General features: G+C 43.4%; 1 protein-coding gene across 1 annotated transcript in view; it reads right to left on the bottom strand.

Annotated features, from left to right (window-relative positions):
* The window catches only part of Ppa1 (inorganic pyrophosphatase 1), a 30,210-nt gene that overhangs the window by 11,851 nt on the left and 1,976 nt on the right, over positions 1–16,383 (bottom strand). The window contains exons 2-6 of the mRNA XM_036168384.1: positions 14,625–14,683; positions 6,255–6,308; positions 4,355–4,474; positions 2,210–2,296; positions 643–769 (exon numbers count right to left, since the gene is read on the bottom strand). Coding sequence (XP_036024277.1) covers positions 643–769; positions 2,210–2,296; positions 4,355–4,474; positions 6,255–6,308; positions 14,625–14,683 — 447 coding nt within the window. The remainder of the gene's footprint in view (positions 1–642; positions 770–2,209; positions 2,297–4,354; positions 4,475–6,254; positions 6,309–14,624; positions 14,684–16,383) is intronic.

Below are 16,383 nucleotides of genomic sequence, written 5' to 3'. Positions count from 1 at the left end.
ATACCCAAGGTTGACCTCTGGCTTTCACATACTTAGGCTACTTTTTTTTTTTTTTTTTTTAAATAACAGTGGAGATTTTTTTTTTTAAGACCTATTTATTTATTATGTATACAGTGTTCTTCCCCCATGTATGCCTGCAGGCCAGAAGAGGGCACCAGATCTCATTATAGATGGTTGAGAGCCACCATGTGGTTGCTGGGAATTGAACTCAGGACCTCTGGAAGAGCAGCCAGTGCTCTTAACCTCTGAGCCATCTCTCCAGCCCCCAAAATGGCTACTTTTATGGAATGTGAGTATCTCAAAACACTCAAGAAACAAAAATAAAAACACTATTGTGGAGTGCTAAACTCCAACAGTTCTGTAGTAGAAAAAACAACGTCAGTGGTTAAATGTGTCACTCTCCGTCTAACAGTCTGAAGGTGTGAGTTTACAATTCCATGATCACAGTTTAAGTGTGGAGTCCTTTAATTCCAGCACACCTTTACCCAGCAGGTGGGGGGCAGAGGCAACCCGATCTCCACATATGGTCAACATATCAAGTTCCAGGACAACAGGGGCTCCATAGAAGACCCTGTCTCAACAACAATGATAACAACAACAGAAAGATTCAAAGACTTTCATCCACTCTTGAGATTTCCTTACTGTTATAACTGGCTGCATCTGGATCGTCCACGTTAATAGCGATGACTTTCCAGTCGGTTTCGCCCTCATCAATCATAGCCAATATCCCCAGAACTTTCACCTTGATTATTTCACCTCTTGTACACACCTGCAAGATAACCAGAGTTGGAACAGAATAATACCACAGGATGAAATCTCGGTTTTATTTGGAGATAATAAGAAAGAAGTCCAATTCTTTTCTGCGCTTAGTTGACTTCAGTCAGTTTTATTTTTTGTCTTTTTTTTAAAAAAATACTTCTGAATGCCAACCATGATGGCACACATCTTTAATCCTAGCACTCAGAAGGCAGAAATAGATGGATTTCTTCGAGTTTGGCCAGCCAGGACTACACAGTGAGACCCTTTCTCAAAAAAAAAAAATTTTTTTTTCTGTGTGATGGAGGTAGGGGCATGCACGTGGAGGTCAGAGGACAACTTTGTGGAGTTGAGTCTTTCCTTCCATTTTGAGGTGGGTTCCGGGTATCCAACTCCAGTGGACAGGCTTCTCCATAGCAAGCACCTTTCCCACTGAGCCATCTCGCCAGCTCTGTTTTTGAGACACGGTTTCCCTGCATAGTTCAGGATAGCTTAGAATTTGCTATCCCAGGCTGGCTTCAAACTTGCAATCCCCCTGCTTCAGTCTTCCAGGTTCTAGGATTATAGACGCGTCACCATGACCAGCTCTTGAAGTTTCAAAAGCCAGGCAAATAAGTATGTAATGCTCCTATTTAGGTTGAATATAGGATATACAGGACCTGTGTTCTTTCTTGTTTGTTTGAGAGAACGTCTCTCTACATGGTCCTGGCTGTCTGGGGACTAACTCACTATGTACAACAGGATGGTCTCAAACTAGAGTTCTGCCTCCCAAGTTTTGAGATTAAAGGTGTGTGCCAGTACACTCTTCTCTGTATACTTTAAAATGAAAAATAAATTAAGATATATTTCTTTTTATGATGTGTTTTGCCTACATGTATGTATATGTACTACATGTGTGCCTTGTGCTTGCAGAGGCCAGAAGAGGGTGTCAGATCCACCAGAACTGAAGCTACAGACAGTTGTGAATTGCCATGTAGGTCATGGAAACTGAAATCAGGGGTACTTAATTTTTATACCATCTTTGATTGAGCTAAATAAGGCTCCTATGGTTTGTTTTAGACACCCCCTTTAACATGCTGCGTCTCTTATAGAAGCCACTAAATTAAACCAGTCATTCGTCTCTAAAATTTTCACTTGCTGAGGCTGAGTTTAATCCCCAGAATCACAATAAAACAAAGACAGAAATTAAAAAGGTTTGGGTTGTTAACTACTTTGCTGAGCTTGAGATCTTGAGTTTTAGATCAGCAACCCACTAAACAGAATGCACCCCACCAGTACCTCTGGCATCAAAGGTTATCTGGCTAGAGTCAGTCACTGATCATCCCAAATCCTTCAGCAAGAACTGACGATTTCACTAAGGTTCATAGTTTATTCACAAGAATTTTCAAAGCAGAAACTCTGTTATGATTCATTAATTTCGTTTTAACATCACAGAAACATTCGATGTCATTACCTTGCTTCCAATCTCACAAACATCAATCGGGTCATTGTCCCCACAGCAGCCGGTGTGTTTGTCACTGTGTCCCGGGTCTTCCCATGTCTAGAACAAAGTAAGGGTTAGAGCTCGGTCAGACACCCGCTGCAGACGCAGGAGGACTGCTTGACACTGACCGGCAGCATCACCCGAGGCTTGATACAATGCCAACCTCAGCCGTTTCTAAACGTTTACAATTTCCATTTAAGAAATTTAACTATACAGAAGATTTTCAATACTGGAGCTATTATGCATATTAAGCTTCAAAACAGAGAATGAAGCTGGGGGTGTCAATACATGCCTTTGATCCTAGAGGACATGGTCAGGAGAATCTCTAGAAGTTCCAGGCCAGACAAGGCTACATAGTGAGATACCATCTCGAAAACCCAAACAACAAAACCAGAAAATGATCCTCCTGAAGAGCAAGCAAATCAAGGTATGATGGTACATGTCTGCAATCTCAACACTTGGAGATTGAGGCAGGAGGATCTCATGCTCCAGGTCACAGAGGTCTTGCTGAGCTGCCCAGCAATAAATACCCTGTGTCAGAAACACTAACCACTGGGGCATGTAATTCTGTGGGAAAGCATTTGCCTAGCATGCACAAGGCCCTGGATCTGAGCCCGAGCACTGAAAATAGAAAAACACGTTGATTAACTGTTCTAGGCATGCACTCTATCATACTCTATCGGCTATCAGCTGGATTCTCTTCATAATAAATTCCTACAACACAGACGAGGAGGCAGTAAGCCTCACACGGAAATGATACCCTCTGATGTTGAAAGCATCGTTGCTGGCTAGGAGCCAAGGCTGACAAGCTGAAATGACTGGCTCCGAAACTGCAGGCCAGAGGCACAGCAGAGCATCTCACAAAGAGCAAGCAGAGCATGTGCTGTCAGGTGTGAGGTTGAAAATGCAGCTGCTGTTGGGGTCTTTTATTCCTACTCAGAATACAGTTGTGACTTGGAGTTGCTTCCCTTTTGAGCTGCAGGAAAGAGATCAAAGCGAAAGGGGATGAAAGAAAACTACTTCTACTGCTAGGAAGGCAAAGCCAGGCCCGGAAGGAAGCTTTTCCGCACTGTTTCCCCACGGGGCCACACTTCAAAGCTAAATACCAAATCAACTGGAAGTGCAAAGTAAAGTGCTGTGATTGGGGCAGACAAATGGCTTTGTGATTACCCAACACACCAGATGAGTCTGACCTACATTTTAATAGCTCGAATTTCACAATGTTTCCACTTCATAATTCCACCTAATGATGAATAAACCATTACCCACGGAAAAACTAAATGGAGTATGTGTTAAGTGTCTCAGGATCAAACGGATGTCCTTTACTAATAACAGATACAAGCCTTTATTTATTTATTTATTTATTTATTGGGGGGGGGGAGACAGTGTTTCTCTGTGTAGCCCTGGCTGTCCTTGAACTTGGAGACCCATCTGCCTCTGTCTTGAGTGCTGGGATTAACGGTGTGCACAGCCACCACCGCCACCTGACTACAGACACAAGTCTAAGGACTCTTCATCCAAACACTAAGAAAGAACCTACTATGTGCTGGGGCTAGGCAGACAAACAAGGCCGACTGCTTAAGAAAACAGGAGCTCATCATTATGATGCCACAGAGTCTGACATCAAAATTATGGCAATCCTGCTAGGATGCAGGGTGTGTGCCACCACGTCTGGCTAGAAACCAAGCTTTAACCACTAACACATCCTCTCTCTTGACCTACCACACTTGCCACTAGATCTATGAAGAATGTAGGGTTTACAACCAGTCCACAGAAAAAGAAACATTTCAGAAACATATTCCCTTTAGTTAATCTTAGAAATTAGTTATTCAATGACTCATTAAAATGTCTAAAGTAATTCTCCTGCCCAATGCTTTTCTGTTCCATGATAGCAAACATTTTTTGCATTTAAACTTTTGATCAAAAGTAAGTTAAGTGGTGGCGCACGCCTTTAATCCCAGCACTTGGGAAGCAGAGGCAGGCGGATCTCTGTGAGTTCGAGGCCAGCCTGGTGGACAGAGTGAGCGCCATAGGACAACCAGGGCTACAGAGAGAAACTCTATCTTGAAAAGCCAAACAAAAAAGTCCATTTCCAGCAAACTCTTGGCGGCATACCTGAGGGATGGCACCGTAGTTCCAGATGTATCCTTTATAAGGAAACAGATTCGCAACATACCGAAGTTTCCCTTTTTTCACATCTTGCTTAATGGGATTCAAAGGGTCCTTTGTAGCGATCTGAAATAAATGTCAAATGGTTGTGAAATACTCCTCGAATACGGATCTGAGGACACAATTACATATGTAGGTCCCCGAATTCCATCTTAAAGATTTGTTTCACCCCTCTGATGTTGGTAACTGGACTAAGGCTCCACGGTTAACTATTATAGAAAGTATACTCGTGTATGGGAACACTCAAGAGAAGAACACTTACTAATTCCAGAAAGGAAGGAGTACCAGCATTACAGAGAACAAGCATTGTGCTGGCCAGATGGCTCAGCAGGTGAAGACAGCTGCCGCCAAGCCTGACTACCTGAATTTGATCCCCAGGATCACGCCTACAAGGAGTCCTCTGTCCTCCACATGTGTGCAGTGGCATATGAACCCCTACACACACATACAAGTTAAAGTTTTTAAATTATTAAAAACAAATAAATGTAACTAAAAAAAAAAAAACCCAAGAATTTTAGATACAGGTTTTTTGGTTATATTTTTGAGCTGAGGATCGAACCCAGGGCCTTGCGTTTGCTAGGCAAATGCTCTACCACTGAGCTATTTCCCCAACCCTCCCAAGAATTTTAAGAAAAGTACAAAATAAATATTATCCAACTTCAGTATTCCTTTCTATTATTCAAACATCTGAAACTCTGCAAGTGTGGACACTGTTTAAATAAAAAACAAAACATCTAAGAGGGAGGTAGGCATAGTAGTGCAGGCCTTTAATTAATAATCCCTGCACTTGGGAGACAGAGGTGGACAGATCCTGTAAGGTAGAGGCCAGCCTGGTCTGCATAGTGAGTCCTAAAACAGCTAGGACTACATAGAGAGACCCCGTGTCAAACAACAACAAAAATCCCAAGAGACAAAAGGTGAGTATCGATAAGGAAGGCAGCTGTGTCTTTTGTCATCAGAAAGAAACAAAATTCAGTCAGGCAGTGGTGGTACACGCCTTTAATCCCAGCCCTTGGGAGGCAGAGGCAGGCAGATCTCTTGAGTTCGAAGCCAGCCTGGTCTACAGAGAGAGTTCCAGGACAGCCAGGGCTACACAGAGAAATGGTCTCGAGAGAGAAAAAAAAAAAAAAGGAAACAAACAAACAAAATTCAACAAAAGCCAGAGAACGCTTCCTGGCTGAGATGCTAAAGAGGAGTCCAGGTAGGTTTAGGGTTGGGGAGGCAGCTGGGTGTGGCCACACTGGTCCCTCAGGATGGGGAGGCTGAGGCAAGAGGATGGAAAGGAATCAAGACCAGCTGGGGTTACACAGTGACAGCTCATTGCAAGACGGCAAGAAAAGACGAGAAACAGAAAAGCGAACACTGACACGGGCCCTGGGGCCACCAGAAGCTGTGACCTGGGGAAGCAGCGGCCTGGGGAAGCAGTCTGGGGCGTATTTGCTGCCAGTACATGAGTAAGTTTATTTGGAACAGAAAAAGACTGGCTGAAGGGGGGACGGAGCTGGGAAACACACTGAGACTGGATATAGGAAGCCAGAAGTCTAGATATTTCTCATCTTTAAGCAAATCAGTCTGGCTATATAAACACTAGTAAGCTGGGGGCTGGACAGAGCACTCATAAGACAGGTTACTGCTCTTGGAGAAGAACCCAGTACAGTCCCAACACCCTTGTTGGGCAGCTCACACTGCCTGTAACTTGGGTTGCAGCAGATCCTACACCCTTTTCTGGCCTCCGAAGGTAACTCTCAACATACAACACGGCATACTGGCAGACACATATATACAAAATAAATAAAATCAATCTCATAGAAATAACTACTACACCAAGCCTGATGATCTCTCTTACCTCCATTTTAGCATTTGACCAGCGTGGAACCTCCACCACCATGTGGAATACATCCTGGAAAGACAAGAGACTGTGAGAAAAGCAGAACTCATCCGTTCTTAGTCAGTGTGTCCACACTGTATCTTTCAAAGTTAAATGGTTAATTCTGACAATAGAAGTTAACGAAATTCCAACAAAGTGGGGGGGGGGATGGCAAACACAGGAACACATTATAGTAGAATCAAGGAGTCAGATGCATGGTCATTTATGGTATGTAATTTTCGGAACTTTCCTGTTTTAAATTGTTCATAAAAAAGTATTTGGACCTTTCCTGGAAGGAGGGGATAGTTTTTAAACAAATATAAGAGAATTTCTTTCTCTGGAAAAGGCTGTCTTCAGCAACATCACCTCCAAAGGCTGCTGCTGTTCCCTGCAGTGTCCCGTATTACTCAGAGGAGGTGTGGGACAAAGACAAACCCCAAACCAGCCCAGTACCTAGGCCTGCTCAGGTTTGGTGTCAACATTAATCAAGTGGATTACTGACATGATTCTCAAATTCAGCCATTTTCTGAAGTCCTTCTGAACAGAACCAGAAGCTTGACATTAATGAGAAGAGCACACGGTGATATTTCAGCCGGTGGGGGCTCTAGTATAATTACAGCTTAAACCGTATAATACACTACGGTGAATGAGATATTCACAAGCAAAAACCCCTAGATGCCAACAGCTTACAAATGCACACATCAAATCAATTATGGATCTGACAACGGCACTTTAACTTAAATTGTGCATCAAGTTGTCTGAACTGTGATTTCTACAAATAAATAAAAAAAAAAAGACTACACGAAGTATTTCAGTTTATAGCCTTTATGAAGGTACATATGGATCAATCTGCAATTGCTCTTTAATAAAAAGCTTATCTGTCGGACAGGTGCAGTCTGAATTTGTAACCCCAGCACAAGGGAGTCAGGAACAGGAGAATCATGAGTTGGAAGCTATCTTGGACCACAAAAAGGACAAGCATTTCAAAAAACGAAAGGAAGGAAATAAAAACAAAGCCCAGGGTTTACGTTTCCCGCAGCAATAGCCCGAAAGCTCACAAGGTGGCGCTGTTGCAGCATGAAAGAGTCACCTCAAGAGAAACTCAAGCCCTTGGTTAATTTCTCCTCCCCGCCACCTCCCCAAGGGATGGCAAATAAAGCCTGGACTCGGCAAATGCCTGTAAACTCGGCACTTAGGAGATGGAAGTAGGTTCAGAAGACCAGCCTCTGCTACATATCAAGTTCAAGGGTAGTCTGGGCTGCATGAGACCCTATCTCAAAAAATAAAAAGCAAAACCACAGAAAGAAATCACTCCTAGAAAAACAAAAACAAAAACGAAACAGGTAGTGCCTGGCAGAGTGGTGTGAGCCTTGTGTGACAGCAGGAGCTGGGAGTTCAAGAGCGACGAAGCAGGTCAAGGTCAGGTAGAGCTGAATCACTAACCGGAGGCTGGGAACGGCACTGAACACATTAATGGAATTAAATGACACATACACACAGGTGCTGAAACTGCCTACTATTACAAACTATAAACAAAAAAGAAAAAAAAATCCTCAAAAAAATGGTAAGAACTCTACTGCAAACTAAAGCTGAACGAATTTTAAAAAGCTGGAATGGGGCTCAGCTGCCAGAGAACTTATCCAACATGCAGGAAAACCTGGGCCCCAGCCCAGCCCGGGATAAAGCAGACCTGACGGCGCATGCCTATAATCCCTGAACCTGGGAGATGGAGGAAGGAGGCTCAGAGGTTGAAGGTTATCCTTGGTTACAGCCAGACAGGGTCTCAGAACCAAAAATTTTGAGGGCACTTGATGCACTGAAGTTGGTAGTGGGCTCGCCTCGCATGAAGGAAAGGCCGCCAGGGTTGGACTCTTAGCAGTTCATAAACCAGGTGTGCTGGTCCACACCTGTAACTCCAGCAACCGGGAAGCAGAGGCAGCTGGGACTACATGAGACCATGCCTCAAAAATAAGTAAGTGCTGCCCTGACCACCTACTTCCGGAGTTTGAAAACTTTATCAGAAGAGCTCATGCTGTGTTTACAAGGAAATGCTCCTGTCCAATCACAGCACTCTGTCTTGACTTGAGACAGGGTTTGGCTACGAAAGCCCAGCAGGCTTTAAACTCAACTTCCGCCTCCCAGTGGCTGGGATTATAGAACTGCACCAGCTAGCGCGCTCAGCCTGATGATGGCGCTCTTACAAAGGTACCAGGCTTCACCATCTCTGGAAAGATTCCCTTACTCACTGCTCATTGAGAGACACGGAATTTTAACCCTTCTTCTTCAGTCTCTTAGGATTATGTTATAGAAGGATATGCTCTAAGTAGTTTAAAGTGAATCAAAGACTGGAGAGGTGTGGGCTGCTCTTCCAAGGGTCCTCAGTTGGATCCCCAGCACCCACAAGATGACTCACAACCATCTGTACCTCCTGTCCTAGGGGATCTTCTGGCCTCCAGGCAGGCACCAGGCACACATATGGTGCACAGACATACATGCAAACACTCATACACATTTTTCTAGAAAACTAAACTTAAATCAGCCGGGTGTTGGTGGTGCACGCCTTTAATCCCAGCACTCGGGAGACAGAGGCAGGCGGATCTCTGTGAGTTCGAGGCCAGCCTGGGCTACCGAGTGAGTTCCAGGAAAGGCACAAAAGCTACACAGAGAAACCCTGTCTCGAAAAACCAAAAAAAGAAAAAGAAAAAAAAAAAAGAAAGTAAATAAATTTCTGAATTATTTTGTTGATGAGTGTGAGAGTCTACTTGAGAAAAATATGATGGTCAAAGTTGCCACTGCTGTGCTGCTTACTCATCTGGAGTTGTAACTTAGAGCAGGTGATTCTTCTGTGACCGCCGTGCCTGCTGGTATTTTTGTAGAGTACTATGTAGACTTGTTTTCTTAAAAAAAAAAAAAAAGTAATTCAACCAAAGAAAATATGACATATACCAATATATCAACCAAGCGACTGCTGCTCAACAAATTGTGTTCAGAGTCAAGAGAGCTAACCAACCTATTAGACTGAAACCACAAACACACACAAAACAAAACAATAACAACACCACCACTAAATACCCACACCACATTTCCAGTAATACAAGTTGAGTGTCCCCTTCTGGGAACTGTGTGGACCAGGGCTGGGGAGGTGTCTCCTGGGATAAAGGTGCTTTTCCAGCATGACAAGTTGAGTTCAGTTCTTGGAACCCACCTGGTAAGAGAGAAGGATTCCCACAAACTGTCCTCTGACCTGTACACCTGCACCATGGCACGGTCGGTCATTCCTGTACGAACACGCTAATGTAAGCAATCGTAAAGATGGTCGGGACCATAGATATTTCAGATTTCAGAGGTCCTTAGCCTTTGATACGTTTGCACAGGCTTTACTGGGTCAGCACATCTGATCCAGTAATTCAGAATGCTCAGAAACCTGAGCCTCCCTAAGGGTTCAGCTTAAGGATGCTGGAATGGGGCTCCTTTGTCTTATGATTCAAGTTCTTCTCACTCAGGCTGGTCAAACTCACCCCAGTAGTCAGAAATACAAATGGCCATTGGCACCTATGTAAAGAAACAACTTCATCTGCCATGTGAACTAAGACCAAGCCCCTGTTTCCTCTTCAGAAATACTATAGAATGACTGACATCTGCTTAGATACTCTAACCATATCTTTTACTCTTCACAACTCAAGCAAGATTTTGTGTTCTCTTGTCAAACTTGCCTATGATTTGTAATGACTAAGCATTTAAGCAGCAGTCTATACCATTAAAAGCTTGACTTTTTTTTGCAATGGAATTAAAAAGACAGCTTCGTATTTATACATGCCCACCAAGAGCCTGGAGAACAGTATGTCCTGGTGTTTAACATGAGCACTGAAGACACAGCCCAAAGAAACACCAACGTCTAAACTTACAGAACCAAGTCAGGATAGCTGAGCACTTTAAGGTGTGGATCTTGGCTGGGTGTGGTAGTGTAGGCCTATAATCCTGGTAGGAGTAAATAGAACCTCAGGGACCTGAGCCAGGGCTAGCAGTAGTTAGAGATCAACTTTCATTGTATAGAATAGGCCTGATCAAATTGCCTCTAGTCCTAGCTACTCAGGAGGCTAAGGCAGAAAGACAGTGAGATCAAAGTCTGCCTGGGATGCAGAATGCGCTATGCTACTTAATAAGAACCTGTCTCAAAAATAAAAAGAGGGCTAGGAATATAGCTTAGTGGTAGAGCGTGTGCCCATCACAGTGTAACAACACCCTAGGTTCAACTCTCAGTAGCAAGAGGAAATCAAAACCAAAACCAAACCCAGAATCAAACTGATCTTTATCTACCCAGTGTTCCATGCAGTTTGTACCAGGTTGAATTTTACATTGTTATCTCGGATGGCCTGCCTTAGGAGATATTCTCAGTGACAACTGCTTTTAAATTTGAACCTGAATTAGAGACACAAAGGACATTTCTGCAATTATGAAAACAAATCAAAATTAAGTGAAGTCCCTGCCTTCCTCTTTACTGTCCACTATGTTTGGACAGAATCCAGCAGGACAGCTGATTTACAAGAATTTCCTGATCTCGCTGGCCTCTGTTAGCTAACATAGAAGCAAACCCAATATTTCAGGACTGAAAAGTCTGACACGGAATAGCAGCTCCAAGTCCTTGGACGCCTTTCTGCAGAGGAACTGAGTCATTAAAGTACACTGTCACTTGTTAGGGGCATACCCTCACAACCTGCAACTACACACAAAAATCATGATTTAAGGGCACTTGCTGCACATGCTAGCAACCTGAGCCGGATCCCTGAACCCACCCAAGATGGAGGGAGAGAACTGACTCCACCAAGGTGTTTTCTGACTGCCACATGTGCGCTGTAGCATCTGCTTCTTCCTACACACACACACACACACACACACACACACACACACACACACACACACGGCATCTTTTAAGTTAAAAATAAGACTATGGGGTTGGGGATTTAGCTCAGTGGTAGAGTGCTTTGCTAGGCCCTGGGTTCGGTCCTCAGCTCTGGGGAAAAAAAAAAAAAAAGACTAAATTACACTCTTCTGTATTAGGTAAGGTTGCTTTTTTTTTTTTTTTTAACTGTAATCTAAAATAACATCTGTCACCCACACCCTTATTTGTATTTCAATAAAATAACTTCCTTAAAAACAAAAGAACCTTTTCCTGCTTCTTGGGCAGTACACAGAAACTGGAAGGCCCTTAGAGTCTGAACATTGTTGAAATCCAGTTGTCACAGGAGTTTTACTCTTATGAAAAAGCTTCTTCTTTTTTTTTTTTTTTTTGGTTTTTCGAGACAGGGTTTCTCTGTGTAGCTTTGCACCTGTCCTGGATCTCGCTCTGTAGACCAGGCTGGCCTCGAACTCACAAAGATCCGCCTGCCTCTGCCTCCCGAGTGCTGAGATTAAAGGCATGCGCCACCACCGCCTGGCGAAAAAGATTCTTAAGTAATCACATTATAGACACAACAGGTGTGCAAGACCTCACTGTCTCTGAGAAATGATGTTTTGCAGGACACCAAAATGTCATCTCTGTTTCCTATTTTGGAATGTCTTGAAAAATGCTGTCCGAGCAGGAGCCACAACCATGGTGATTATTGGCTAGAACACTGTGCAGCCACTTGTGAACATGGAAAACCAGCTCTGTTTCAAGACCCTTCGCTCCTCAGCACACCCATGTGTAGTAGAATATTCTAAGGTGTGTTACTTTTGTTCATGCTGCATTTGTTTAACTCTGTGAAGCCGTGTTACTGTGCCTGTCTACAACACCTGATGGTCTAATAAAGAACTGGCCAATAGCCAGGCAGGAGAAAGGATAGGCGGGGCTGGCAGGCAGAGGGGATATATAGAAGGAGAACTCTGGGAGGGGAGAGCTAGAAGCCAGAGAAGGAGGAGGACTCCAGGGGCCAGCCACCCAGCTCCACAGCCAGCAACGAAGTAAGATTTACAGAAGTAAGAGAGGGGAAAAACCCAGAGGCCAAAGATAGCGGGGATAAGTTAAGGAAAGCTAGCTAGAAATAAAACAAGCTACAGCCGGGCATTAGTCACTAAGAATAAGCCTCTGTACATGATTTATTTGGGAGCTGGGTGGTGGGCGCCCCCAAAAGAGTAAAATACCAAAAGCAACAACAAAACCCATAGGCAGCGAATGGCATCAGTCAGCCCAGACTCCATCTCCTATGTCTTCATAGCTCAGAAAGGCCTGAGGTATTACCGTGAAGCATGCTACAGTATGGTGTGAATGCTACAGTGTGTGTGGGGGGGGGGGTGGGGGGTGGAACGGGACTCAGCAACGCATATATCAGCTTTCAGGAAATCATAAGGAACAAATCGGAGCACCTGAGTAAATACAACTGGGAAGCTCCCATGGGGGAAGACATCCAATTAGAGGTCCCTCCTGCAACTGCAGTGCGTAATTGGCCTTGTTTGCTCCACTGCCTCCAAAGGGGGGCCCAGGTCAGACAGGACCTGCTGAAGCTACCCACAAATTGGATTTCTTGCCAGTGTGCCGGTGTCAGCACACTTCCTAGTAGAAGCATAACTCAATGCATACATCTATTTCTCTTTTTAACTGTAAAAAGGTTATTGTGCATCTCTGTATGTGCGTATGTGTATGTGCACATGCATAGACAAATGTACAGGTCAGAAGTCGGTCATCTTCTTCCAGGGCAAGTGTTCTTTACCCCCCTCACCCATCTCACCACTCCTATTTCTATCTAAGAGAACAGTCTTGAGCATGAGGTGAAGAGATTACCCTGACAGTATTATTCAACATTGGCTATGGAATCCACATGAATTACGTATCAACACTGAGCTAAAGATCAATGAGGGTCCGTGAGAAGACCTAGAGAGTAAAGGCGCATGTCACCAAGTCTGACAATGTGGGTTTGGTTCCCAAAACCTACATGACAGAAAGAGAACCAACTCCTGCATGTATGTCATCTTTTTTTTTTTTTTTAAAGATTTATTTATTTATTATGTATACAGAGGAGGGCGCCAGATCTCATTACAGATGGTTGTGAGCCACCATGTGGGTGCTGGGAATTGAACTCAGGACCTCTGGAAGAGCAGACAGTGCTCTTAACCTCTGAGCCATCTCTCCAGCCCTGTATGTCATCTTCTAATACACACACACACATCACATTGCTGGCCTCCAATAGATAGACTGATAGGTAGGTGGGTAGGTAGGTAGGTAGATAGGTAGATAGACAGACAGATAGGTAGATAAATAAATTAAGTTCAATTGTAAGTGCAACTTTTACAACTCAAAAGGCTTTGCCTTTAATGCAAACCATACTTCCTAAAGGAAAGGCTAAAAGGTATAAAAGCTATCAGAGCTATAGCATGTCAAGGTCCTGTACAGTAAAATCTGCTGTAATAAACATAAAAACCTTAGGCTTTTGTTTGTTTGTTTTCAACTGACCCTAGTTGGTCTAGAACTAGAGGCAATCCTCCTGTCTCACACTGACATTGTAGGTGTGAACCATTATGCCCAGCCAAAACTGAAAATATAGACTGGGAATAAAGTCAAGCAATAAAGAACTTTCCCAATAAGTACGAGGCCTTAAGTGTGATGCTTAGTTATTAGAAGGAAAAAAATTGGCAATGTACTATCAAGGGCAATACATATTTAAAGCCATAGACTTTTTTCCTAGGAAAGTAAAGATTCTTACTAACTTGTGGTAAACCTACCAATCTGTGCTAAAGTCAGATTTCTGCAGTTCACTGGTGTGCACAAGAACAGACATTTCTTTTCAGAGCTCTGTGTACTGACCCCTCTTAGTGCTGTTTGCAAATTCACTAACCTACTAAAAGTACTAAATTTTCTTGTACTCACCGAGTTTATTTTTACTGTTTAATAAACATCCTACAATCAAAATTCTGTGCTGCCTGGTTTATTTGAAACCATTAATACAGTAGGAAGGCTTCAGTTCCCAACACGTGACCCTCCACCCACACAAACAAACAGGCAGGCAGCTTAAAAACTGCTTCTATTCCTTCCCCAACTTCTAGCTGCTTCTTTAATCCAATGATATAGTTTAATACCGACTTCTTACTTCCTCAACGAACCTTTGGTGGACAGTAGATAAGGCATTGCAAGTGTTTATTGAGATATAGTAAATTCATAATATACAACTAGGGAACTAATTAAAGAGCCCATGTTTGCTGGATGTAGTGGCACATGAAATCAATCCCAGCACTCTGATGGCAGAGGCAGGTGGATCTCTGAGTTCAAGGCCAGCCTGGTCTGCACAGTAAGTTCCAGGACATCCAAGATATGTAAAGAGATCAGAGAGAGAGAGAGGAGAGAGAAAGAGACCATATTCAAAAGAGATGAATTCTTACCTTTTCTGCATAAATCGGAATATCATGAAATGGAGAAATATACTGTCCTTTCTCATTTTCTGAAAAATAAATAAGAAAAGCTGTTGTGAATGGTTATATTTCCAAATGCACTTTTTTTCCCCCCCTCCGGAGACAGGGTTTCTCTGTGTAGCTTTGCACCTTTCCTGGAACTCACTTGGTAGCCCAGGCTGGCCTCGAACTCACAGAGATCCTCCTGCCTCTGCCTCCCGAGTGCTAGCAAATGCACTTTTAAGCCCAAGATTTTCTTCCTATACCATAAAATCAGAACAAAACAAAAAAACAAAGGGCTGAGGACACCGCTCAGTGGTAGAACAATTGCCCAGCACTTACAAGTCCTTCAGTTCAATCCTTATACCAGAGGGGGAAGAAACAAAAAATAGGAACCACTTTCCAGCTGAGGTTGGTAGCTGCATGCCTGTAAACCCAGCAATTGGGAAGATCAGGAGTTCAAGGTCATACTTGTTCACGTAGCAGTAAGACTGTAGCCAACCTAGGCTAGGCTACATGAGACCCTGTCTCAAAAATACCCCCCCCCAAAAAAAAAACAAACAAAAAGACAAAACATAACAAAAAACCAGCACCCAGGAGACAGAAGGAGCTCTGTGACTTTGAAGCCAGCTTGGTCTACACATTAGTTCTATAGCAGCCAGGGCTAGAGAGGGAGAGATCCTGTTTAAAAACAAACAGCTAGTGCATATTTTACATTCTCCAACCCCTCTCCTGGACCAGGCTTTCATTCCATGTGTTCTTTCTGCTTACACTAGGCGTTAATTCCTATTATGAGAGCAAGGACCTCATTGTTTCCTCTTACCCCCAGCCTTGAAGGGCTTACTATATAAAATATGATCAAATTGCTTTTGACTGATCTTATTACAGTTAACTGCTTACCGAACTTTGGTGAAATACCCACAGGAAAGGAAGGAGACCCACCAACTTATTAACTTAGAAATTCATGCTGTTTTAAGTGACACTTCAGACCTGCTTCAACATTACAACTTTCCTTAAGAATGATCTAGGCCGGGTGGTGGTGGCGCATGCCTTTAATCCCAGCACTCAGGAGGCAGAGGCAGGCGGATCTCTGTGAGTTTGAGGCCAGCCTGGTCTACAAAGCGAGATCCAGGAAAGGCGCAAAGCTACACAGAGAAACCCTGTCTCAAAGAAAAAAAAAAAAAAAATTGATCTAGTCACAATAACATCTTTACAAGCAATTTCTATATTCTAGAACTATCATTATCTGAAAGGTAATGTTAGTTCAAGTTGGTGGCATATGCCTATGATCTGAGCTTATGAGATACTGGGACATATAGGGTTGGGGATTTAGCTCAGTGGTAGAGTGCTTGCCTAGTAAGCGCAAGGTCCTGGGTTCGGTCCTCAGCTCCAGAAAAAAAAAAAAAAAGAGACTGGGGCAGAAGGATCAGGAATTCAAGGTCATCCTTTGGCTATATAGTAACTTTGAGGCCAGTTTGGACTACCTAGGACACTGCCTCAAAAAATAAATAAGAAGAAAGCAAATGTGGTTTTAAAACTTCCTTAAAGCCGGGGATGTAGCTTAAGCAACCAAAACCCTCCCTTCCATTCTACAGAGAACCCAAGAATCTGTCCACACCATTGCGCTCCCTCATGTCTATGCATCAAAGCAGACCTTGAACATCCATTGTCTCCAGGATCCATTAGTCATGACTCTGGAACCTATCACCAAGCACACCTAACTTCTTCACATCTGTCACCCACAAGGTTC

Source organism: Onychomys torridus, chromosome 18, assembly GCF_903995425.1.
Source record: "Onychomys torridus chromosome 18, mOncTor1.1, whole genome shotgun sequence".
NCBI lineage: Eukaryota > Metazoa > Chordata > Mammalia > Rodentia > Cricetidae > Onychomys > Onychomys torridus.
The sequence above is the reverse complement of the archived record's forward strand: the minus strand, read 5'-3'. Positions and strand labels throughout refer to the sequence as shown.